We start from the raw sequence: 27,609 nt of genomic DNA, 5'->3' as shown, positions 1-27,609 counted from the left end.
TGACAATGTATTTCCGCTTCCTGTTGACTTACTAGTGATTTGCATTAAATACATAAAAAAAGAATGCAAAACGCATATGCAATTTATATATGTGAACTGCAAATACATTAAAACGCACGCAAAACGCAAGAAAAACGCATGTGCGGAACAAAAACGCAAACGCACAGAAAATACACTAAAAACGCACAAACACATACGCGGCAAAACGCGACCTTTCCTGTACTGCCGAATATGTTCCTACCCTAAGTGGGAAATCAATCTATGCTTCCACCTCAGCCAGGCTGCAATATTGGCCACTAACCACCATGCATCTCTTCTTCGTATTATTATTATTATTATTTGGAATGCGTGATGATTGCTTTGCATAATGTCTTTCATAACTCTTCCCTGTAATCTTACCCGCGGGATTGCCGACCAGCCGTGATTGCTCGCAGAAGTTCCATTAAATATTCATCATCGTATAACTAGGAAACACATCAGCATTCCGACGTATAATTACATCATCTTGGCAATTGCTGAGCAGTAAGCCATATTCTAAATGATATGTACACAGTAGCATAACCCTTACAATAGTACAGCAGAGTTATAGTCTTTTTTTTTCCCTAAGTGGTCTGAAACTCAGCATTTCCTCTTTGCTCTAAAAGATTATTTACAGCATAAAAGTGACTGCCACAAAAACATTTGTAGCAGAACAGCATTCAAACAGTTAAACGCAGCACTTTGTTCTTCAGTGGAAAGCTTCTGGCCCTATCTGAAGAGGTGATAACATCTTTTGTTTGCATTCCTCTGTCAGATACATTTAGTAAACATTAGCAAACTGCTGAAACTGAGCTGCACTGAGCTGAGAAGCAGAAAGAGCTGATAAGTGATCACTAGATAGATTTTAATATACTGTATAAATACAACAGCTGTGCAATAAAATGCAATGGCAGCTTTCAGAGCAGATAACCTGTACTTTGGGAACTTGTAACGAGAAGACAAGAGAGAACACAGAGAGCCCAGTATAGTTCAGTATGTACTGGATTGATGTGGATAATGAGAGGCAAGTATGTAAAGTTATACTCACAAACATGGGTTACCACTAAGGCAACCACTGTACAGTCCTGGCCAAAAGTTTTGCGACTGTCAAAAATATTGGCAATTAGAAAAGTTGGTGCTTAAGTTTTTATAATAGCAATTTGCATATACTCCATAAAGTTATGAAGAGTGTTCAGATGAATTGCATAGTCCTTCTTTGCCATGCAAATTAACTGAATCCCCCCAAAAAAACTTTCCACTGCATTTCATTACTGTCATTAGAGGACCTGAGAACATTTCAGTAATCGTCTTGTTAACTCAGGTGAGAATGTTGACGAGCACAAGGCTGGAGATCATTATGTCAGGCTGATTGGGTTAGAATGGCAGACTTGACATGTTAAAAGGAGGGTGATGCTTGAAATCATTGATCTTCCATTGTTAACCATGGTGACCAGCAAAGAAACACATGCAGCCATCAATGCGTTGCATAAAAATGGCTTCACAGGCAAGGATATTGTGGCTACCAAGATTGTACCTAAATCAACAATTTATAGGATCATCAAGAACTTCAAGGAAAGAGGTTCATTTCTTGTTAAGAAGGCTTCAGGGCATCCAAGAAAGTCCAGCAAGCGCCAGAATCATCTCCGAAAGAGAATCCAGCTGCGGGATCGGAGTGCAACCAGTGCAGAGGTTGCTCAGGAATGGCAGCAGGCAGGTCAGGTGTGAGCGAGATGGCCTGGTGTCAAGAAGGGCAGCAAAGAAGTCACTTCTCTCCCAAAAAAACATCAGGGACAGATTGATCTTCTGCAGAAAGTATGGTGGATGGACTGCTGAGGACTGGGGCAAAGTCATATTCTCCAATGAAGCCCTTTTCCAATTGTTTGGGGCATCTGGAAAAAGGCTTGTCAGGAGAAGAGAAGGTGAGCGCTACCATCAGTCCTGTGTCATGCCAACAGTAAAGCATCCTGACACCATTCATGTGTGGGGTTGCTTCTCATCCAAGGGAGTGGGCTCACTCACAAGTTTGCCAAAAAAACACAGCCATGAATAAAGAATGGTACCAAAACACCATCCAACAGCAACTTCTTCCAACAATCCAACAACAGTTTGGTGAAGAACAATGCATTTTCCAGCACGATGGAGAACCGTGTCATAAGGCAAAAGTGATAACTAAGTGGCTCGGGGACCAAAACGTTGACATTTTGGGTCCATGGCCTGGAAACTCCTAAGATCTTAATCCCATTGAGAACTTGTGGTCATTCCTCAAGAGGCGGGTGGACAAACCAAAACCAACTAATTCTGAGAAACTCAAAGAAGACATTATGAAAGAATGGGTTGCTATCAGGCTGGTTTCACAGTGGGATGTTGCGTTTTAGGGGATGTTATGGTCGATTAACGTGCCCCTAACGCAACGCCTGGTGGTGTTGGAGCAGAACGCTACCAAGAGCCGCGTTACAAGCAGCTCTTGGTGCGCCTGCTCTGTCAGAGGCACTGCAGAGACCACGTGAGCGGAGCTCTCCGCATCACGTGGTCCGCCAGCCAATCCGCGGCCGCTCCAGGATGTAAACACTGCAAGTGCAGTGAATAATAAGTAGCCATGTGCCTGGCTACGTAGTGGCCTCTCCCCGCCTCCTCTCCGCCCATAAAATTAAAAAAAAAAAACTACTGAGCATGTGCAAACCATCTAATGCGGCTTAGCCACGTGTAAAGTTATGTAGACGTGCTGCGTTACACTGTAACGCAACGTGGGCACTGTGAACAGCCCATTGATTTTTCATTGCTGTGCGTTGGGGTGCGTTACAGGCTGCTCTAACGTGCGCCTGTAACGTCCCACTGTGAAACCAGCCTCAGTCAGGATTTGGCCCAGAAGTTGATTCAGAGCATACCCATTCGAATTGCAGAGGTCCTTAAAAAGAAGGGCCAACACTGCAAATACTGACTCTTTGCATACATCTCATGTAATTGATAATAAAAGTCTTTGAAACGTATGAAATACTTATAATTATATTTCAGTACATCACATAAAAAACTGAAACAAAGATCTAAAAGCAGTTCAGCAACAAACTTTGTGAAAACGAATATTTTTGACAGTCTCAAAACTTTTGGCCAGGACTGTAGATGCAGGTGGGGAGATTAGACCCGTCCCCACTCAGGATTAAGAAGTCACTCTCTGTAGATCTAGAAACAAGGGGTAAGCACCCTTCTACCATGGGTGGACTCTGGTTTCCTCCCACATCCCACGTTTAGTGGCAAGACAATATACTCTATACAGTACTGCAGAAGATGTCGGCACCGTATAAATACTAAATAAGAATAATAATAATAAAGCGAGAATTGCAGGATGTACACAATACTGAGCTTTCATACATCCGTCCCACAGACACGGGCAGGAATTTCTGTGCCCAGGCACAACTCATTATGGTAGCAGTAAGGACTTGTTCACACTATGAGCGTTTGTGTATTTTTTTAAGCGCTGGCGATTTTAGAAATCGCCCTAAAAGCGCTTGTGCAATGATTCCCTATGGGAGTGTTCACATACAGTATGAGCGCTTGGAAGGTATAGAGAAATTGCTAAGCACTTGAAAAAGCGCATTGTATAGCGATTTTCCAAGCGCTTTTAAGAATAAATACATTGTATTTATTATTTTCTGGGTCAAAGAGCTCACTCTAAATCGCTAATCAAAAGCGCTTAGAAATGCGCTTACACAAAATTGTCCAATGCTCAGAAAACGCCGGAAATCGCTTGAAAAGGTACGCACAAAAATTCTCAGTGCCTGCGATCGCGCTTGCGATTTATAATGTGACGTCTAGTAGAAAATGGATAGTTGGCACCGGATGCTGGCTGTGGAGTGAATCTGTGTTGCTCAACTATCAGGGCTCGTTTCCACTGTTGCGGTGCGGAATCGCCTGGATTCCACCGCAGAAGAAATCGCATGCGACTGCATTTCCGCCTGCGGATTTAGCCGCGATTTCGCATGGCAAGGAGCCAGGCGAATTTAACCATGTCACTGCCTGAGTAAAGCTTCATAGCAAACCATGCGAAATCGCACGCGAAATCGCGGGAAAATCCGCATGACAAAGCCGCATGCGATTTCCCTATTAAATGCATTAGCGGCGATTCGCCCGCGTTCCTCCCGCACACGAAATCTGACGGCTCTGCCGTGCAGATTTCTGCCGCACCGAAAAGCGACCCCGCCGCCGCACAAGTGGAAACAGCCCCATCCACTAACATTGACTATGCCAATCCGCATGCAGTGCCCGCATGCGGATTCGCTATAGTGGAAACGAGTCCTCAAGGTTGTGCTCACATAGAACAATCCAAGTGTATGTAGAAGGCAAAAGACGGAGCACCAACACTGCTTTTTGGATTTATTGTAGTTACACAGGCATACAGGGAGCAAGCAAGGTACCGGTACCTTTTGCCTATACTTTTCTTGTTGCCTGTATGCCTGAGCAGAGCAGATTTATAATGTGAACATAGCCTAAAGGAAAATAAATTATTGTGATACTCAAACATCTTAAAGGATACCCGAACTGACATGCGACATGATGAGATAGACATGTGTATGTACAGTGCCTAGCACACAAATAACTATGCTGTGTTCCTTTTTTTCTTTCTCTGCCTGAAAGAGTTAAATATCAGGTATGCAAGTGGCTGACTTAGTGTGACAGTGTGACCCTCACTGAAAAGAATTTCCAACTATAAAACACTTTCCTAGCAGAAAATGGCTTCTGAAAGCAATAAAGAGGAAAAAAAGGGGAATTTCTTATCAGTGAGGGTAACACTGTAGTCACTTCCTGTCTGAGTCAGGACTGAGTCAGCCACTTACATACCTGATATTTAACTCTTTCAGGGAAAGAAAAAAAAAAAAAGGAACACAGCAGTTATTTGTGTGCTAGGAACTGTACATACAGATGTCTATCTCATCATGTCACATGTCACTTCGGGTATCCTTTAAGTTGTGGGGGGGGGGTTAAAATTAGCCAATGAGAACCTCTGGCTGCCTGTCAATCATTTGACAGCCAATCTACTGTTCTTTCTCTTCCTGTTCTTCAGTTGAAAGTTGCACATTGCAATGAGATTAATTGATAACAGGTTGGGTGGTAATCCTAAAACCAGGTAGAAATTATTATAAGTGTTGAGAAGAGCTGGGTAATTGCATGTTATTATGGTACTAAGGGACATTTTACTGACTAGAAGGGCTAGATTTACAGTATAAGTCGCTCTGGCTGTTTGCAGACCTCACCCTTTCCATTTCCAGCATCTCCCCTGGTTCATGTAAAGCAGCCTTTATTTTTCACAGACAGTAACACCCCCCCCCCCCCCCCCCCCCCTTTCGAAACACAGCAACTGCACCATGGGCTGGTTCACACAGAGGCAATTGCAATGCAATTTGGAATGCGCAAAATCGCACATTCATTCAAAAATCACTTTGAAAATTGCATTGCTAAATCGCAGTCACTAAGCACTAGTGATTGCACTTTGTGGTGTGAACTAAGCCTAAGGGGCTGTTCACACTTATTGGAATTTGTGTGTGTCGCAATGTATTTCGACTCAAGGCAAGTAGTACAGCGCTCGTTACCCTCCCAATGCTCACACTTATTGTACAAGGCGTGCTACCTTATCAGCAGTGCTGCTCAGCAAGATTTCGGATATCCGAGTTACCCAGATAATCCAAACTGTTTCCACTATCTGAACTTTGAATAGCAATTCGGATATTTTTAAAAAAAATCCGAATAGACTGTACGAGCAAACTTGGATTTCCCATCTAAATTCCGAAATCTGGGCGGATAGTTAGTTCAGATAACCGAGCAGAAGCCAAATTCACCTTCAATGGCAAAAATCCCTTTTGATGTCAGTCAGGGATAGAGAGAGATATGTTTGCATTTTAAAGGCCACTTCCGGTTTTCAATCCGGATATCCGAATCCGACCGGATATTGGGTTCGGATATCCGATTCTACTCAGATACCCAAAATTTCGGATCCGGATACATGGGTAATATATCGGATTTTAACCACTTAAAGAGAACCCGAGGTGTGTTTCAAGAATGTTATCTGCATACAGAGGCTGGATCTGCCTTTACCGCCCAGCCTCTGTTGCTATCCCAAACCCCACTAAGGTCCCCCTGCACTCTGCAATCCCTTATAAATCACAGCCGTGCTGTGAGGCTGTGTTTACATCTGTAGTGTCAGTCTCAGCTGCTCCCCCGCCTCCTGCATAGCTCCGGTCCATGCCCCCGTCCCTTCCCTCCAATCAGCAGGGAGGGAAGGTATGTAGGTGGGGACTGGAGTTCTGCAGGAGGCGGGGAGAGCAGCAGACTGACACTATAGAGATAAACACAGCCAGCTCTGACAAGCTGTTTGTCAGCAGCGTGGCTGTGATTTATGAGGAATTGCAGAGTGCAGGGGGACCTTAGGGGGGTTTGGGATAGCAACAGAGGCTGGGCTGTATAGGCAGATCCAGCCTCTGTATGCAGATAATATTCTTCAAACGCACCTCGGGTTCTCTTTAAGGACCAGTGGGTTTTCTAATGATCGGTGCTGCGTGGGCTCTACAGCCCGCAGCACCGATCAGGATTGTGGCCGGGCGATCAGACTTCCCCCCTTTTTTCCCCACTAGGGGGATGTCCTGCTGGGGGGGTCTGATCGCCGCCGGCTATTACGGAGTAGTGGGGGGGCTCCTCAAAGCCCCCCTCCGCAGCCATTTCCGCCCTCTCTCCGCTTACCTCCCTCTCCCTCTTCTTCTGTAATGCGCAGGACGGAAGTCCGTCCTGCGTATCCTAGGATAGGCTTTGGCCTATCAAATGCCGGCGATCCCCGGCCAATCAGAGGCCGGGGATCGCCGATCTGCGCAGCAGCGCCGTATGATGTAAACAGCGGGGATTTCTTCCCCCCATGTTTACATTTCGCCGGCGAGCCATGATCGGCGGCACTCAGGCTGTTCACGGAGACACCCTCCAATAACTGGCATGGAAAGGCCGCTCGATTGAGCGGCCGTTTCCGTGCTATACCACTAACGACCCGCCGACGCCTATCGGCGTTAGGCGGTTGTTAAGTGGTTAAAAAGGGGTATCCGAGCACCACTGCTTATCAGGCCTGGAACCCACTGCAAAACGCAATCGCTAATCGCAAGCGCTAGCATTTTGCATGAGCAGTTTGTAAGTGGTTTAATGAGCGTTTTAGGGAGCTATTTTAAAAAGTGTATCAATTTGCCAGCGGTTGTGTAGTGATTAGCGATTAGCTTGTTAAAGTCTGATTGGTCCTTTCAATTAATTTTAATTTTGTTGCAGTGTGCACTAATGTAAAAACGCTAGCAAAATCGCTCCGTGCAGGTTTTGATGAGCGATTCCACCCGTGTTTATATACTTTACATTGAAGCGCAAACGCTAACAAAATGCTACATGTCCTGCGCTTGCGATTTTCTGAATCGCAATCGCTCCAGTGGAAGTTGCCCCATCCATTAACAAAAATGCTCTGAAAATCGCTCTTGTGGGTTCCAGCCCTCAGTGTAAGTAATGGTAAATTTGTCCCTATAGGGATAATTCCTAGGATGTGCTTAGTGAAGCAGTCTCATTATTTTCAAACTGTATTTAGCCGCTTATTCGAAGTTCATCTACATTGGGGGGGAGGGAGGGGGGGGGGAATCAATGCCATTTATTTTCTGTTCCAACTGTAGTAAATAACTTCAATCAGCCTGGCACTGTTTATAAACCATCCCCAGTTTCCTGCCCTGTGTGTGTGCGTCCCAATGTTCCTGTTATTGTGTGTATTATCTCTCCTCAGCTTCCCTATCCCTCTCATCTCTCCAGTCCATCTCTCCCCCCTCGCTCCTGTCAGGATTCAGTGACGCCAGCGAAAAGCCTTTTAACACCATCTACAATTTAATGATGTGAGAGCAAAGCCAGAGAGAGGGTGTGAATGCCGACACCAGCTCAGACGGGTGTACAGAGGATTCTGCCGCAGGGTCTCCTCATCACTGGATTCTGCTGCGCACCCTGCATCCGAGGCGAGTATACCCCACTCACTGACTGCACCACTGAGGGGTCAGCCTGCAAGAGAGATAAAAGGAAGGTTAGTGGAAATATTGCTTGTGAAAACAGTGCATAGGCTGCTTTGGCTTGCTTGTGAAAACAGCGCATAGGCTGCTTTGGCATGCTTGTGAAAACAGCGCATAGGCTGCTTTGGCTTGCTTGTGAAAACAGTGCATAGGCTGCTTTGGCTTGCTTGTGAAAACAGCGCATAGGCTGCTTTGGCATGCTTGTGAAAACAGCGCATAGACTGCTTTGGCATGCTTGTGAAAACAGCGCATAGGCTGCTTTGGCATGCTTGTGAAAACAGCGCATAGACTGCTTTGGCATGCTTGTGAAAACAGCGCATAGGCTGCTTTGGCTTGCTTGTGAAAACAGCGCATAGGCTGCTTTGGCATGCTTGTGAAAACAGTGCATAGACTGCTTTGGCATGCTTGTGAAAACAGTGCATAGGCTGCTTTGGCTTGCTTGTGAAAACAGTGCATAGGCTGCTTTGGCATGCTTGTGAAAACAGTGCATAGACTGCTTTGGCTTGCTTGTGAAAACAGTGCATAGGCTGCTTTGGCTTGCTTGTGCAAACAGTGCATAGGCTGCTTTGGCTTGCTTGTGCAAACAGTGCATAGGCTGCTTTGGCATGCTTGTGCAAACAGTGCATAGGCTGCTTTGGCTTGCTTGTGAAAACAGTGCATAGGCAGCTTTGGGGTGCCTGTGAAAACAGTGCATAGGCTGCTTTGGATTGCCTGTGAAAACAGTGCATAGACTGCTTTGGCATGCTTGTGAAAACAGTGCATAGGCTGCTTTGGCATGCTTGTGAAAACAGTGCATAGGGTGCTTTGGGATGCTTGTGAAAACAGTGCATAGACTGCTTTGAAATGGCGCTTTGAGTCCGCAAGGAGAAAAGCGCAATATAAATGTTATTTGTCTTGTCTTGTCTTGCTTTGGCATGCTTGTGAAAACAGTGCATAGGGTGCTTTGGCATGCTTGTGAAAACAGTGCATAGGCTGCTTTGGCATGCTTGTGAAAACAGTGCATAGGGTGCATTGGCACACATGTAAAAACAGTGCATAGGCTGCTTTGGCTTGCCTCTGAAAACAGTGCATAGGCTGCTTTGGCATGCTTGTGAAGACAGTGCATAGGCCACTTTGGCTTGCATGTGCAAACAGTGCATAGGCTGCTTTGGCTTGCTTGTGAAAACAGTGCATAGGCTGCTTTGGCACACATGTAAAAACAGTGCATAGGCTGCTTTGGCACACATGTAAAAACAGTGCATAGGCTGGTTTGGCATACATCTAAAAACATTGCATAGGCTGCTTTGGCACACGTGTAAAAACAGTGCATAGGCTGCTTTGGCTTGCTTGATGTAGTAGTTTTTTCGCAGCTCTTTGAGCTCCATACGCCTGCTTAGTTACGGTCACACATAACAATGGTTGATCAGTCGTTAGGGTGACAGTTCAGTGGACAAGCACTGTACAAACATGCTGCTTGGTTCTATTTGAGAAACATGGCCTGTTCTATGGAGAGGGGGAATGATTAACATGTGCTTCCTTGTCACTTATAGATCCGCTAAATTATGTTGTGGGGCAGCTGCTAATTTCTCAGCCAAGATGGCGCAGAGCGATCATACCGGTTGAAGATTGTCTAGTGTGTGTACAAATCTGCTATATGTTCCAGCAGGCCAAGATAGCCTTGCATTAAAAGTAAATATGACACAAAAAATGCATCTTTGCTTACCTGGGGTTTCTTTCAGCCTCTAGAAGTCTCTGTGTCCCTCGCCGCAGTTCTGCTCTCACCACATATTCCATTGTCCCCTCCGTAGAGGCCGGGGATCCAGCCGGGTCGGCAGCTTCTGCACATGCTCAATACTGCTGCACAGAAAGCTTCCGGCCATGAAAGTGCAACTACAGGCGGCGCATGCACAGAAACCACCAGCCTGGCCGGGTCTCCGGCCGCTACTGAGGGGACAGCGGAAGACCAGGTGAGAGTGGAACTGCAGTGACAGACACAGAGACTTCTAGGGGTTGGAAGAAACCTAGGTAAGTAAAGATACATTATTTTTTTACACCTCATGTATCCTTTAAGTGGGTACATATTATGACGGCACCGCTCAGTTTGGCGCAGGAAGAGCCTAATGACTGCTTTCCCTGCTGCCGCTAATCTCTGAGGCGGCATTCAATACTATTCCCCCTTCGAGTTGTTGCGATTTGGAGGGAGATGTAATTCGGGGTCTGGCAGCCACCGGAGTCCCGAATTACCGCTACACGGGGCGCGCATCATAGCATTGCTGCTATGGGGCGCCCAGCTTCGGTGGTCGGCTCTCAGAGCCGCGCGCCAAAATGAACTGATCCGCCTTTAAGCAGTTTTAATCCTAAACATAATTAGAAATCAAGTCACCCAAACAAGAGAAAAAGGCAGCAAGCCCACTACACATGATTAAGCAGCGTTTCATCCCACATTAGGCAGCATGTGCCCCCCAAACAACATCATTAGGCATTGTGCCATCGTGCTGTGTAACTGTCAGACTTAAAATAAAAAATAAATTCTTTATTTTTATCTGGTAAACAAGTAATAAAGATGCTAACCAAGCAATCCAAAAGTTAAAAATCACTCTTATTTTTCTTCTCAATAAAACATAATTCCCCAGTTTCCCTGGCTCTTATTTGGTAAATCTGCTGCACAAAGGAAGTTGCAGGGCATGCTGGGTTTTCTTTGTTTTTTTCTTCTTTACTTTCCCCTCAGACATAACTAATGCAGCCTGATTTGCTGAAGCCTCTTTCCCTCCCATTTTCCCCTCCCACACCTCTGTTCCACTCTGATTGGCCAATATTTTTTATGCTAAGACAATGCTCTTTCTACTGCAGTAGAGGAGCCACCCGACATCACCTAAAGATCCAGTATGCTACGTCAGATGCCTGATTGACTCCTAAGAGCATTGTTCTCCTCCTCACCATGCCCCCTGGAAGGCGGTCTGCCACGTGCCACGAGTCGTCCCTCCTCTCCCCTCCATAGCAACAGTACAGCATTTGCCCCAAACTGTCGCCCAAGGGATTGGGTCCCAATCCCTACTTGTACTCGTGTAGCAGGCTTTACAAATAGTGTCTCCCTCCTCCAAGGAGATAAAGTAGCGTGACCCTGATAATGTGTCATGGAAATTATTCAATTATTGGTGCTCAGTGGTATAATCTGGGAGGGAACTTTAAAGAGTAACAGTAGTGGAAATGATGGTATTAAATAAAATTGCTTATTTTTTTTACAATTTTTTTTTTAATTATTTAGTCTGTGTTTGCCTATTGTAAAATTTATTCTCACCCCCTTCATATTATGAAATTTATCACAGACCTCTTTAGTCCTGTCAGGTGCAACTCTGCGGAATATTTGTTTCTGAGAATTCCAAAGCCAGTAAAAATAATACCTGGTCTCCCAGAATGCTGCTAGCAGCCTAGGCTAAGCAGCACCGGGAGGGCTACATAACAATATACAGCAATATATAGATATAGGAAGTGTTTCTGATGCTGAAACCTAGATAATTACCACAAAAGTTGGTAGCCTGAATAATTAACTGTTATTCTACTATTTGTCACCACAGGGCTTCTTTAATTAGAAATGAGAAAATCCTAGAGTTGTCCTTCGAGATTGAATACTGCATTGTGGCGAATTGATCTCTGCTCATGGATCATTAATTAGTTGTATCACCAGGCCTCTCTCAACCATTACTTCAATGGAAATTCAATATTTATTATACATTTTTTGATTAAGAAATATCAGTACTGTACAGTGTACACAGCAGTTTTGTAGATGAATGTTATAGTTCTTTGTACATACATTCGAGCAAAACCCAAAAAATTCAAAGTTTAAAAAAATAAATCAAGAGGCTTCCTTCTTCCAAGGTAAATATTTTTAAAAGACATAGGTTTGCTTAAGATTTATAAAATGCTTATGTAGAACTCTATATATGTTAAAGTGTAGGTCATTTTACCAAGTTTAACTTGTTAACCCAAACAGCACATACCGGTACGTCCAGTTTGAGCCTCGCTAACACAAACAGTTCGTACCAGTATGTCCTGTCAATCAATGGTGGGTGTGCACTGTTTCATAGCAGAATTTACACTTTGGGGGCTGGTAAAGGGGAACATGTATTTCCTGAGCCAATCGAAGTGCCTGGGAATGAATGAACATGACTCCATTCAGTAGTCATGTTCAATAATGAAAATGAAAGTAGTGTTAAAAACAATCATACTCTTCCTAGTAACCCAGGATAGCGTGTAGCGCCATCTCGTGGCAAAAAAATTTAAAAAATTTTTTTAACTATAGTTATTAACCACTTCTAACCCCTTCCCCCTCCCCCCAGTTACTAAATAGTAACACTTATAAAGTTAGGGAAGTAACAGTTTTTTTCTAGACATACAGTACATAAAGGTTACCTTACCTCATTGACATACGTACAAAACTTTTATGTTTATGTCATGACGGTCTATTACGGTTATTTTTGCAAATAAGGGCTTGTAATTATTGATAGGATACAAAAAAACAAAAAACACTTATTTCCAAATAATATATTGTTGCCGTACATTGTACTAGGAACATTATTTAAATGTAGTGATAGCCTGGAGAAAAGGGCAAATTAAATGTGTGGGTTTTATCTACAGTAGCACATTTTATTAAATTGGAGAAATAGTGTATTTTTTATTTTGTTTTCCTCATTTTCCCATATAAAAAACTTAGAAAATAAAGCAATTACTGAAAGCAAGTATTGCCCACAAAAAAAGCCTAATTTGTGGAGAAAAAAACAGGCTATAGATCATTTAGGTGTGATAAGGAGTGATCAAGTTATGACAAATGAATTGGAAGAGTGCTAAAATGTAAAAAATGTCTCTTGGCGTGAAGGATAAAATAGCCTGTGGGGTGAAGTGGTTAATTTCCAAAAGTCATACTTAAAGAGAATCTGTATTGTTAAAATCGCACAAAAGTAAACATACCAGTGCGTTAGGGGACATCTCCTATTACCCTCTGTCACAATTTCGCCGCTCCTCGCCGCATTAAAAGTGGTTAAAAACAGTTTTAAAGAGTTTGTTTATAAACAAACAAAATGGCCACCAAAACAGGAAGTAGATTGATGTACAGTATGTCCACACATAGAAAATACATCCATACACAAGCAGGCTGTATACAGCCATCCTTTTGAATCTCAAGAGATCATTTGTGTGTTTCTTTCCCCCTGCAGCTATCTTCCACTGAAGTGTCAGGCTATTTCTTCCTGCAGAGTGCAGACAGCTGTGCCTGTATGTAATTCCTCAGTACGTGAAAGCCCAGCCAGCTCAGAGGAGGATTTATCCAGCTTGTAAAAGATAATAGAACAGAGAGAAGCTGCACTAATCTAAATATCACACAGGCAGTGTGCAGAGAGGGGCCTGGATGGGGGAGTTCATAGCAGAACCACAACACTGAAGAACTTGGCAGCCTTCCAGACACAGGCCTGACAAGTCTGACAAGAGAGAGATAAGTTGATTTATTACAGAGATGGTGATAGTAGAACGTGCTGCAGTAAGCCAGGACACATTAGAATAGCTTTTGGAACTTGTAGGATGATAAAAAACAGGATGCAATTTTTGTTACGGAGTCTCTTTAATATTAACAAGATTGCTTTGAGAATTTGCCTTACTTAATACTTTGCTTAGTTCAGCTGTAAAGCAACCCAGGCCAAGTCTGCTGGATGATTTGTGTTCTCTAGGCCTTGAGAAGTGGAGTAAATCAAGCCCGCATGACGTGTATGTACATTATTTTCCCAGCAGCTGTGAGAAGATGACTGAGAATGCAGCCAGCAGCCCTGAACATCTCCCAGCTACAAAGAAAACTGCCAGAATTCACTTTGCAGATGACATCATCGTCATAGAGGAAGGTACTGCACTCTGCATGTTCTCTGTGGGATTTCAAAAAGAAAAAAAGTCACATGCTCACCTCACTCAGTAGACTCAGGATGCACTTCACTGTTCCAGTGCTGGGAACAGGGATGGTTCTCCCATGAAGCAAGGCGAAACATATGCATCAGGTGCAGAGATTACAGGGGCAGCATATTTGCACTGTGTTTACACTTACAGCATGCAGTCAGAGTAGAAGAAGAAGCGAGAGGAAAGCAAGGTGAAGAGGTGATCATTGTGGAAAGCAGCTTGTTGTGCTGTGTGAGAAGGCTTACAGTGAGTGTGAGAAGGGGGGGGGGGGGGAGGCAGGATAGCAGCAGTGTTTCATTTGACTTGCACAGCAGAAGGGAGGAGTTGGCACTGCTGTCCTGACTGAGGAGGAATGGAGTGGCTGAGGGGGAGTAGTTTGTTTGTCACAGACTCAGAGCCAGCCAATGTGCTATTGTGTTGAGCTGCAGCATGTCATGTGAGAACATTAAATGAACAATGATCATTTCTAATGCCAAATAAAATTCCACAGGGGCGTTGCTTGCCCCAAAGATTGGTGGCATGTGCCACAAATCTATTCTGGGGTGCCCCGGATGTCCCCTAGGCAGAGTCAGGCGGCGGGCGGCAGTACTCACCTTCGGCCACTTGGTCTCCAGATTCTGCAGATATCTTCTATTTTGGGCTTCTCACCCTAGTGTCTGAGAGCCGCTAGAGCTCCTAGCATGTTATTTTCACTGCCTATATATGCGATATGCTGCATTTCTGTTTTTCTTTTTTTTTATTAATGGAAAGGGGGCTTCATCCAGGTGGCTGGATAGTGTAATGGTTAAGACACAGGAGACCCGGGTTTGAATCTCTGCCTGTTCAGTAAGCCAGCACCTATTCAGTAGGAGACCTTGAGCAAGACTCCCTAACACTGCTACTGCCTATAGAGCGCGCCCTAGTGGCTGCAGCTCTGGTGCTTTGAATCCACCAGGAGAAAAGCGCGATATATATGTGCTTTGTTTGTTTGATCCAACATTTTGCTGTCCATTTATATCGCGCTTTTCCAGGGGTTGCTGTAAATGGATGTTACACATGGCAGACGGGGGTGCACAAGGAAGAGAGGGCTGCACATGGAATGGGAGGGGCTGCTGTACATGGATGGTGCACATAGAAGAGGGGGCTGCACATGGAATTGGAGAGGCTGCAGTATGGGGATGATACACATGGAAGAGGGGGCGGCACATGGAATGGGAGGGGCTGCTGTACATGGATGTTACACATGGAAGAGGGGCTGCACATGGAATGGAAGGGGTGCTAGTATATATTGATGTTACACATGGAAGAGGGAGCTGCACATGGAATGGGAGGGGCTGCTGTACATGGATGTTACACATGGAAGAGGGGCTGCACATGGAATGGAAGGGGTGCTAGTATATATTGATGTTACACATGGAAGAGGGGCTGCACATGGAATGGAAGGGGTGCTGCTATATATTGATGTTACACAAGGAAGAGGGGCTGCACATGGAATGGGAGGAGGCTACAGTACATGGATGTTACACATGGAAGAGAGGGTGGCACATGGAATGGGAGGGGCTGCTGTACATGGACAATACACATGGAAGAGGGGGCTGCACATGGAATGGGAGGGGCTGCTGTACATGCATGATACACATGGAATGGGAGGGGTCTGCAGTACATGGATGATACACATGGAAGAGGGGGCTGTACATGGGATGGGAGGGGGCTACAGTAGAGGGATGATACACATGGAAAAGGGGGCTGCACATGGAATGGGAGGAGGCTGCAGTACATGGATGATACACATGGAAGAGGGTGCTGTACATGGAATGGGAGGGGGCTACAGTAGAGGGATGATACACATGGAAGAGGGGGCTGTACATGGAATGGGAGAGGGCTACAGTAGAGGGATGATACACATGGAAGAGGGTTCTGAACATGGAATGGGAGGGGCTGCTGCACAAGACAGGGGAGTCACAACAGACTTGGCCAAGGGGCACAAAAATCCGGCCTTGGAGGTGGGTTGCTCCAGCCAGAGCTGGAGGGAAAATAACCTCCATCTGGTACTCCAGGTCTGTTAAACAGGAACCGGTTGGTCGCACTTACCTTTAGGGGTAAACAAAAAAATACTCCCAATAGAGGTGCAAAACTGACTAACAAAGGGTAGAATATTGATAAAATACCCAGTATTTATAAAATTCTTAAAAACAGTTTAAAAAGGAGAGGCAATGTTGGTCTCTTGGAGTTGGTGTTACCCCTCATTCAAGTGGGATGAAACTCCATAATAACTGAAAAAAAATACCGGTAAATCATCCAATAAGAAATTATTTAACTTACCCATCCTGTTGTGTTCAATGTTCTCTGTCAGATTTGAGAGAAATGTGATGTGAAAAAAAAGAAAAGACTATTTCTACTGGTTTCCATCTCTGTGATGCCAAAAGGGACATAACTTCTGCCCTTTTTGTTAGGAACAGCCTTATCAGTCCGCCGACAGTGCGTACACACGCACTACAGTCTGCTGAAAGTCCGCCCAGCGGGAGGTGCCGACGGACCCGTCATTGGCTGCAGTAGTGCGTGTGTACGCACCTTTAAGGCCCATACACACGTCGGACTTTTGCCAGGCGGATCGCTCAAACTCAGTCTTATCACCCGAACGACAGTCTGTACACACGCCCGATTTGGCGTGCGGACGACTGAACGACGGGACGCTCAAACGACTCGTCGTTCGCAAAAGTCCGACGTGTGTATGGGCCTTTAGTGTTCATTTACTTCTTATTTTACAGATTACTGTCCCTCCCACAGCAAACATCACATAAATAATAAGCTTACATCATTGCGTAAACTCTTCAAGGGAGGAAGTGGGGAGTGTCAATTCATAGTGTCCTTCTCTTATCTGAAATGGGAAGCTTGTTATGTGCATTCTGACATACTCTTGTTACCGTAACAAGAAAAAAATAGACTTACCATAATCCTGTTGGCATTGCACAGTTCAGCAACAGCACAATAACCAGGTAAAAAAAAAATAAGATAAAAATTAGGGGACATATAGGAACTATTTGTTGTTAAAAAAAGGGGGTTATATATTTGGGGCAATAACTATTTTTAGGCAATTTTTTTTAATGTTACAACCCCCTAAGGTCTGTATACACCTGCGACTGATGTCACACGTTGGAGATCAGGACCCGATCCCTTGGACAACATCGCTGGGTGAACACTGTACAGATGTGGGTTTTGTTCGCTATGTGGGGGGGGGGGCTGCAGAGGACTGACAGATCGTCACGTGCATGACATCACACGGCAGGTGGGGCAAGTGGAGGTACAACGGAATTGGCGATCGCTTGGCCAGGTTGATCTTCCTGGTGGATCACTTTCAGGCCAGCAGTCGGAGGCTACTGTTCAAACGCCGGATTATCGACGGTCATTATCTGCTGCCTCAGCTGACTTAAAGAGGAACTCTAGTGAAAATAATGTAATAAAAAAGTGCTTCATTTTTACAATAATTATGTATAAATGATTTAGTCAGTGTTTGCCCATTGTAAAATCTTTCAAATCCGATTTATATTCTGACATTTAATGCATGGTGACATTTTTACTGTTGGCAGGTGATGTAGCTGCTGCATGCTGTTTTGGCAGCTGGAAACAGCTATAAACAGCTATTTCCCACAATGCAACAGGGTTCACAGACAGGAAACTGCCAAGAGTACGTACTCAGAATTTCTTTGTGGGAGGGGTTTCACCCCAATATCAGCCATACAGCGCCCCCTGATGGTCTGTTTGTGAAAAGGAATAGATTTCTCATGTAAAAGGAGGTATCAGCTACTAATTGGGATAAAGTTCAATTCTTGGTCGGAGTTTCTCTTTAAATCAAGTGAGTGTGCGGAGCTATAGTTCTTCAGGAGAGGCAAGACCAACACTACCTCTCTTATTAATGTTATCAATAGCGGGGCCTCCACCCTTTGTTATTGTAATTTTGATAAACAGATTGATTTATGTAGAATACAATCGTTATCGCCAGCTGTGTGGGCACCCTGAGAGGGATGTATGTGGGCAGTAGATCTTTCCACTACCGTTAGTGCCAATGTTTGCTTTATTTCCCAGGGAAGGGCGAGACCGTGACACAACCTCCCCTCCAGCAGATATTACGGGGGCCGCAACCGTCTCACAAGAAGCCAAAGACGTCCCACAGGCTGTCCAAGAACAAGAACAAGCAGCAAAGCCCCAGACTATCTGCCAGCCACATAGAAGCAGCCGCTGGGGATGGTGAGTGGTGGAGCTGCATGCAGCTGGGTGGCATGGAGACTAGCATTAAGGTCCGTACACACGCCGGACTTTAGGCAACGACGGGTCCGTCGTTGCCTCCCGCTGGGTGGGCGTGCCAGCGACAGTCCGGCGTGTGTACGCTCTGTCGTCAGACTGATACGGCTGTTTCTGAGCGATCCGCCCGGCGGATCGCTCAGAAACAGCCGTATCAGTCTGACGACAGAGCGTACACACGCCGGACTGTCGCTGGCACGCCCACCCAGCGGGAGGCAACGACGGACCCGTCGTTGCCTTAAGTCCGGCGTGTGTACGGACCTTTAGGGTTAGTATACTTGAAATTTTCACTAAGGCTGGGAACTCACTAGGCAGAAACGATAGCATTGCGGAAAATGCAGGGTTAATGGGTACAATGTTAGTCTATGGGACACATAAAAAAACGTGTATGCATTTTGTATGTGTTTTATAATAGGCGTTTTTAAAAACTCTGGTTTTGTTGCATAGTTTTCAAAAACGCACATAATGAAAGTCAATGGTGACACAATGTTATGCGTTTTGTATGATTTCCTAGTGATTTGCATAAAACACAATATAAAAACGCATAAGCGTTTTGTATATGTAAACCACAAACACATTAACCTCCTTAGCGGTAACCCCGTGCTGGACACGGGGTAAGCCGCGCAGGAGGATTTCTCAGGCCCCGCTGGGCCGATTTGCATAATTATTTTTTTATACACGCAGCTAGCAATTTGCTAACTGCGTGTTACTTTCAATCGCCGCCGCTCCGCGACGATTCGCCGCTGCCCGCCGCATCAGAGGGTGCCCCCCCGAGACCCGTGCGCTGCCTGGCCAATCAGTGCCAGGCAGCGCTGAGGGGTGGATCGGGACTCCCTCTGACGTCACGATGAACGGGATTTCCGGGTGGGCATACGCGGCGATCGGTGAGTACGGGGGGACGCCGCAGGGAGCGGGGAAGCATGTAGCTAGCGCTAGGCTAGCTACATGCTATAAAAAAAAGGTTTAAAAAAACCCTCATCATACCGCCAGGGAGGTTAAAACACACGCAAAACGCAAGAAAAACGCAAGTGCAGCAAAAACGCAAAATGCAAACACACAAAAAATGCACTAAAAACGCAAAAACGCACATGACAGAAAATGCGAACTTTCACGCACTGACAAGTGTGCACCCAGCCTAAAAGCAAACCTGTGATCAGCTATCAGTTAGCTGGGAGGGATGACTGCAGCCACCAGAGTAACCAAATATGTAACCCCCCCCCCCCTCCATTCAACTCCCCACATTTGCTGATGAGCTAGAGATAAGCAAGCCTGTAATTCTCTGTGCAGTGAAAGTGCACACAGGGAATACTTACATAAAAAAAAATAATAATAAATAAAATGAAACTACAGTCCGGTTTACACGGATGTGTACACGGCAGTAAATGATTGCTGTAGTGCTCAACGTTTAACCCATTAGTAGCTTCAATAGAGTTATCTCGGTTGAGATAAGTGCACTGCTTTTGCCCTCAATCGGCGGAACTCGTTGTGCTGTAAATTCTTAAAATGCTTTGATCTCTCTCTACTAGCAGAAAATATAGAAACTGAATGCAGAAGTCCTCTGTTATTGTCTCACACTGCTCCCCTAGTGACAAGTGGTCATACATGCATGTTACAGCAGTACTAATTTGAAGCAAGAAACTGTAACAAAGAAATAAAAAAAAAGTGCTAAAATAAATTGGCCTGGAGCACTTGCAAGCCTCTAAATAAATTGGGCGCTAAAGGGTTAAGTGCTGTCCATTCAAATGAATTAACAGCTGTTAGTACAATCGTTTACCATCATTACCACAAACGCCATGCTTCATCTTGTCATTTCCTGTCACCTTGTTTCATGTAGGATTGACTAACCATGTCACTTCTGTGTCCCTCTGCGGGGGTGAAATAGCAATGCATTTGAGACACCAGGCTGCTGCGGGCTGCTGCTGGTTCAGACGCCCGTATAAACCAGCCCTAAGAGTAGTCACTAAAATGTTAGTTTTGGGAGTATAACGGACAACTATTGTGAACATTTTTAAAAACATAAATATATATATTTCGCCCTTAGGAAAAAAAGTAATTTATAATGGATTTTACTATGCAGTAAATATCTGACAGATCTGTCATGTTTTAGACTAGTCCATCTCCTCATGGGGGGTTCTCAGTTATTTCTTTATTTTCAAAAGCACTTACTGAGCTGCAGTTACTCACTCCAACTGCTGGCTGACATCTTTGTATAAAACCTTTCCGGGGAGTGCTTTTGTCAAGAGCAAAGATAAAAACGAGAATTATGGTACGTATGAGGAGATGGTCCTTTTACTACCTATTGTAAGTGACAGCAACATAGGAAAAAGGTAATTTATAATCTATATTATTTTGGGTGAAATGTGCATTTTATATGTATGTATTTTCAATTTTACAATTTTTTGCAATAGCGGTCCTTTAAATGAAGCGAAAAAAAAATGTATGATATAATGAATTGTATGTGTAGTACAGATAAAAAGTTTTATTTTCAGTTATATAGCTTTTTTATATAACTGCATCATTCTGTCAAAATTGCAGTTTTAAAACCACACTCTGCCTTTTCAGCTATAAAACGAAGCAGAAATAACAACCCTTTGAACTCTCCTGCAGTAAAACCTTATCTGTAGCTGTCTTTCACTGTTTCTTGGCTGTTTAAAGCGGAATATAACCCAGCATTTCATCTTTGCTCTAAAACATTATTTACAGCATATTATATGCAAGCAGCATTTTTTTTTTTACTAGACCAGCATTCGAAAGGTTACACACAGAGCTTGAAAGTTCAGTCTAGTGAAATGCAGACGCATCCGAACTTTAGATAATGTTATCTTGTGTTTACTTGTATCAAGTGAGGAAAGTGACACATGCTCTGACTGTGGAGAAGGAGCTCCACACAGACAGAGAGTCAAAGCATGTCTGCCTGAATGAATGAATAAAACCAGTTATTAATAAAATGCAAAGTCAGCTCACAAAGCAAAAAACTGTACTTTTGGATGAATAATAATACTTATGCAGAAATGCAAATATGATAACCGTATGGCATATAACAAGTAGGTAAACATGTTTTTATTGAATATTATGTTAGGGTTTTAAACAGCTTTAAAGAGACTCTGAAGCGAGAATAAATCTCGCTTCAGAGCTCATAGTTAGCAGGGGCATGTGTGCCCCTGCTAAAACGCCGCTATCGCGCGGCTATACGGGGGTCCCTTCACCCCCAAACCCACCCCCGCAAACCTTGGTCGTCTTCTTGGTCGCAAATTTTCTCTTCCTGGAGGCAGGGCTAATGGCTGCAGCCCTGCCTCCGGTCGCGTCTATCAGACGCGCATCGCCGCCTCTCCCCCGCCCCTCTCAGTGAAGGAAGACTGAGAGGGGCGGGGGAGAGGCGGAGATACGCGCTGACAGACGCGCGTGGGGCAGGGCTGCGGCGGTTAGCCCTGCCCCAATGCGGAAGCGCTCCCCGGCTGTATGGAGGGGATTTGGGGGTGAAGAGACCCCCGTTAAGCCGCGGGATAGCGGCGGTTTAGCAGGGGCACACATGCCCCTGCTATCTATGAGGTCTGAAGCGAGATTTATTCTCGCTTCAGACTCTCTTTAAGTGCTTCAGAAAACAGGACTGTTTTAACTCTGTACTGGAAATAAAATAAGATTTTTTTTCTTTGCTACTAATGGCTGTCCCCATGGGGGACAAGAGAGCGATCGGCTCTCATAGGCTGAAGCCTATGACAGCCGATCGCATGATTGGCTGGCTGCAGAGAGGGAGGGAGGGAAGGGAATAAGTAAAAAAGAAAAAAAAAAAAAAGCACATTTTGTTTAAAAAACTAAGACATGCACAGAACAACTGTCGGGCACTCTGGGCCACCTGGAACTACCCACTTGAATAGTCTCTCCTTGATACCAGCAGTCATACGCAACCTCCTTTGAATACTCCAATAGCAGAACCCCAAGAGCAGAGCAAGGGAAGCGGGTGGGGGTGGGGGGGGGGGGGAGGGATGGGAATAGACGGTGTTATTGTTTTGTGCTATAAATGTGCCGTTCCTTGAAGACCAAACAGGCCTGCTTAACGAGCAGCCGCCCAGGTACATGGTTGATCATATGGTCCCCTTTTTCATGTTCCATTCCTTCAAATGTGTCTATAATAACCCTGACTATGTACCTGGATCACGTTGATAACCTGTTTGTTTTGTTTAAAAAATTTATTGAATAAAACATTGTTAAAAAAAAAAACTAAGACATAAATATAAAAAAAAAAAAAAAAAAAGACACCTGGGGGACGATCAGACCCCACCAGCAGAGAGCTCTGTTGGGGGGGGGGGGGGGAATCACTCGTGTGCTGTGTTGTGCGCACCCCCCCATGCTTCCGTGGCTAGTAGTGTTCTGCACCTGCGCAGTAGTACTGTGCAGGCGCAGAATGTTCCTAGCCACAAGAGCGTGACGGGTGGCCCGCATGCACAGTAAGCCCCAACTGGCCAAACTTACAGGATCCCTCACGGAGAATCCAGAAGGCAGAGAACAGCAGCGACGGATCAGGCTGATGAGGGCTGGAGGAAGCCCCAGGTATGTAAACATTTCTTCTATCCCCCTGTCTCAGGGTCCCTTTAAGTTAAGCCTCATACACATGGTACAATTTTTTATCAGATCAACAAGTGATCTGATAAGAAATTGCATCGTGTGTAGACGTGCAAATTGTTCTCGATCAATAATGCGATAGATTCTGCATAGATAACTACTCAAAAATTGTTCTGTGTGTACCCAGCTTTACAGCGTACGCTTGTCAGAAAAGGTGAATTTTGAGGGAACAATTAAATATTTCAAAGGTTGGAGAGTGACAGATTTGCTTTGGAAGGGGATTCCAGAGGAGGGGTGAGGCACGTGAGAAATCTTGTATGTGTAAACAGAGGCTTAATCTTGAGCTCAGTGTATCCAGTTCTACGGTAATAACAGTCTCCTCTCTTTCTCTGGCAGTTTCGGATCTCACGGCTTCTCTGCTTCTGGCCTGTCTCTTCTGCCACTTCTCAGACTGCCTGGTTCTCATGCCGGGCACTTGTTTCTCCAGCCTGCGCTGCCTGTGTGCCTTCAGCTGCCTGCCTGACCTCTGTGACCTCTGCTGCTGCTCACCCTCCTGCTGTAACGCCGCCATAGACTGCCAGTTCCTGGACGTGTGTCACCACACAGCAGAGTGCCTGGAACTGGCCATGGAGATCTCCGAGCTCTGTTTCCGCTGACTAATCCCCATCTTCTGTCTCATGTCCGTAACATCTGTCTGTGTGCTCTGCTATAGAGATGCCAATAAACAAAACATACACCGTAGGCCTTTGTGTGACTAATTCTCCAAGAGAACTTTTTGACTCGTTGAGGGTCCTTCGGTTGATGTTAGATTAACTGTCAGGGCCGGTTCTAGTTACAATGTGGCCCCCAAAATTAACCTGGGAGCCTCCCCAAGCAGCATTAGGGGCCAGTGATGAGCACACATTTAGCATGATCTTAATTTTGCATTGTAACTTGTAATTACGGTGAGAGATTTCAGGTAAAATCGTAATTTCGTTATTTTTCTAAACGTAATCAGGAACCATGATTTCTCAATTTTGCATAATTATATGCCAACTTTAGTGGTTAATAGCAAATCCCCCATACATGCTATCACCACCAAAATTGCTATGGGTGTTGAGGCGGGGAATAGTGGGATTTTTTTATTAAAGACCTTGTAGTTTTTTAGAAAATCAATTTAAAAAATGCAAAGGCACAATGTTTCTTAAACTCAGAAAACGTCATTTTTCTGAGTGCATTTTAAAATGGATTTTCTCAAAAACTATAAGGTCTTTTTGAAAAAATGTTTTTGCCTTATTTCCAACCCTTCGGCTTAACATACGTAGCAATTTTGGTGACGACAGCATATTTGGGGGGATTTGCTAACGGCACAAGATTATGCAACATTATGAATTATTATTATTTAGTATTTATATAGCGCCAACATCTTACGCAGCGCTGTACAAAGAATATAGTCTTGACACTAACTGTCCCTCAGAGGAGCTCACAATCTAATCCCTACCATAGTCGTATGTCTATGTATGTATTGTGTAGTGTATGTATCATAGCCTAGGGCCAATTTAGGTGAAGCCAATTAACTTATCTGTATATTTTTGGGATGTGGGAGGAAACCGGAGTACCTGGAGGAAACCCACTCAGACACGGGGAGAACATACAAACTCCTTGCAGATGTTGGCCTGGCTGGGATACGAACCAGGGACCCAGCGCTGCAAGGCGAGAGTGCTGACCACTACGCCACCGTGCTGCCCAGTCTGGTCTTTGCCTGCGCAATACACTCCTGGTGACGTCAGCGGGAGCGAGGACACGGCAACGCAGGCGCAGTGGTTTTCAGACTTTACAGTCTGAAATTCCAGAAGTGATCCGGAGGCGGGGCCGGAGCATTGCGGAGTGGCTGCGCAGGCACAGGATGTCTGCGGGGGACCATTAGAAGCCCCAGGTAAGTTCAACTCATTTTCCCCCGACCCCCCCTACAGTATTCCTTTAATCCATTTCTGCCCCTGACACAACCATACAGGCTTGAGCAGGTATGTGCAGAGTTATGTAGGTGGCTGTAACAACTAGAGAGAAAGGTAGAGTAACACCACTAATTGGTCACCTTTTGGTAACCTTCTTTAATGGGCACCCACCACTTATTATTCTTTGATAAATATACTAAACCTGGTGGTCTCCCCGGCCTGCCTTGGTAATGTCTACAAGATCCGACCCTGCAAGACTTCTATAAGTTCTGAAGCTTCTGGCCAAGGTTTCCAACTCATCCCTTTAAATACTGACACATCTAAGTTATACAGGTTCTGGGGCTTCTCACGTATAATCAGTGCCTAAACTGCATCTAAATAGCCACAAGACATGTATAATTCATAAGCATCCATATTTAAAGGGATGAGTTGGCATCATGGCTTCTGGTTTGCGTTATGAGGCCATTTGCTTTAGCTGCGATTAAGTACAGATGCTGGGTAATGTATGTCTCATGGATGGGATGAGTATGCAGCCCTGTCTGGAAATGGGAAGATAGAAGGGTTTAAGCACACCTGAACTGACAGGGATAGTGAGGCCGACATATTTATTTCCTTAGAGGCCCCTTTTACAGTTGCCTTGCAAGTGTGAGTTGCATTGCCCTGTTTTTCCCCAGGGTGACACAACACCAATGCAAGGCAATAGGGCCTAGCACAGTTACCCCATTGCGCCGGAAGTTCCCAATCGGCCGCTGACCCGCCGCAAAGTCGACAGCACATTAGCATGGTGTCAGAATCCATGCAAGTCAAAGGGCGATGCAGGGATTTTAACTGTGTTGGCGACGGATGTGCAGCCAGAAAAAACAGGGAATCTCAGTGACATACTTCCTATCCAGCAGGCAGTTTGTCACGCAGTGAAGGGGGCGACGGGGAGGGCACTATATGGATATGAACCTGTAGGCCCACTCTGCCACAGAATCATATGAATAACGTTTTTTGCATTGCGATGGGGGCAGAGGATCTGCCACAACGCACTGGCCAGGTGTAAAACCAGCCTTAAAGTGGATCCGAGATGAACTTTTACTCATTGCATAATTGGGTTCCTTTTTTATTGTTTATAGGGCATTCCTCAAGCCAAATACTTTTTTGTTTTTATTTTAATACTGTAATTCCCTATAAACTAAACAAGCCACGCCCACAGGTTTTCAGAGAGCCAAGGCACTTTCAGACAGTAGCAAGCGCTCATGGGAGCTCAGTCTGGGCAGGAGGAGGGGGAGGTAGTACTAGCCAGAGATTTCAGAGGCAGAGGGGAGGAGGGAGGAGGATGCAGATCAGCTTGCCTCTGTGTAATGTTTACAAACAACATGGCTGCTGTCATTGAATCACAGGAAGAAAGAATCATATTCTATTGAAGCTGTTAGCAGCTAGATTTGCTGTGTAAACTATCTAAATTTTAGATAAGATATATAGACAAGTTACTTGTTATAGTTAATTTTTCATCTCAGATCCACATGCCAATGCCCAATGCACATTGCCTGGCTCTCCTGCTGATCCTCTGCCTCTAATACTCCTAGAAATAGACACTGAACAGGCAAACAGATCAGGTGCTCTGACTGTCACTGAAGACTGCCTGGATTAGATGTATGCTTGTTTCAGGTGTGTGATTCAGACACTACTGCAGCCAAACAGATCAGCAGGAGAGCCAGGCAACTGGTATTGTTTAAATTTTAAACAATACCAGTTGCCTGGTATTGTTTAAAATTTATGGAATTATGGAATTAAAGTAAATCTCAACTGAGAGGGATATGGAGGCTGCCATACCGATTTCCTTTTAAACTTTAAAAGGAAATCGGTATGGCAGCCTCCATATCCCTCTCAGTTGAGATTTACTTTAATTCCATAAGAAGCACAGTCCATGTAAAACAAGGACAGTTGTGAGCTAGGCAACCCTGTGCATTTCTCTCCACAGATAGCTGTGCTCGCTGCCTCTTGGCCGGCCTGTTCTGTGAGCTCTCCATACTGTGCTCCGCCCTGCTGGGATGTGTCAGCTGCGGCCTGTGCAGTGAAGGAGCCCTCTGCGGATCCCTGTGCCCGGACGCCTTGTGCTGTGCCAAGCTATCGCCTTGTGACCCCGGCTGTGCCATCCTGGATGAGGGATGCCAGTCCTCTGACTGTCTGGAGATATGCTTGGAGTGCTGTGCCCTGTGTTTCCCCATTTGACCAGTTCAACTCCCAGAATCCTTCAGCCTGAGAACAGCCAGATGATGGGGATTAAGCTGACAGCCAATCAAATTGCACTTTGCTACAGCCAGACTACTGCAAGAGGAATTATGATTGGTTGACATGACCTGCATTTTAAACATCATCCTTACATTTTATATAAGCCATTTTGTATCAATTAAACCTGTACTTAGTGTATTCTGTGACTGTTTACTTTATTTTCTAAATCTAATTTGGATGGAGCAGAGTGTTCTGTACATGGAGATAGGCACCCAGTATAACAAGCTAGTACTATTTACTGAAGAAAAACATGCAGCGCTATATCATACACCACCATCAGGAAATGCAGCTTACTTAGAACAGACAGAATACAGGAAATAACAATCCCATAAAGATCACCATCACATTTTACACACAAGGACATCTTGTGGTTGTTTTACTATACTGCAGATTAAGGTAATAGTGCTGTTAAAGAAACACTGAAGCCAATGTAAAAACTTGTTTTTTCCTTCTATTTATGTTAAGTATCAGTAGACCTAAAACGCCGCATCCCGGGGCAAACATCCATGACTTGGTCGTGGATTTTGCTGCCCGGGGAGGCAGAGCTTAGCCCTGTAGCTCTGCCTCACTGA

At 44.9% G+C, this 27,609-nt stretch overlaps 1 protein-coding gene across 4 annotated transcripts in view; it reads left to right on the top strand.

Moving 5' to 3' along the window:
* Window positions 1-27,385, top strand: part of LOC137527807 (myoD family inhibitor-like) — a 56,077-nt gene extending 28,692 nt beyond the window's left edge. The window contains exons 2-5 of one of the 4 annotated variants that reach the window (XM_068248724.1): window positions 7,856-8,089; window positions 13,830-13,939; window positions 18,051-18,212; window positions 26,727-27,385. In XM_068248724.1, the coding sequence (XP_068104825.1) occupies window positions 13,843-13,939; window positions 18,051-18,212; window positions 26,727-26,977 (510 nt within the window). In that variant the 5' untranslated portion in view covers window positions 7,856-8,089; window positions 13,830-13,842 and the 3' untranslated portion in view covers window positions 26,978-27,385. Of the gene's footprint in view, window positions 1-7,855; window positions 8,090-13,771; window positions 13,940-18,050; window positions 18,213-23,222; window positions 23,568-26,726 lie in introns of those variants that run through there. The other 3 variants (XM_068248723.1, XM_068248721.1, XM_068248722.1) reach the window with 3 other exon arrangements.
* The last annotated feature ends 224 nt before the right edge of the window (window positions 27,386-27,609 follow it).

Source organism: Hyperolius riggenbachi, chromosome 8, assembly GCF_040937935.1.
Source record: "Hyperolius riggenbachi isolate aHypRig1 chromosome 8, aHypRig1.pri, whole genome shotgun sequence".
Lineage (NCBI taxonomy): Eukaryota > Metazoa > Chordata > Amphibia > Anura > Hyperoliidae > Hyperolius > Hyperolius riggenbachi.
This window is presented reverse-complemented; position numbering and strand designations above follow the sequence as displayed.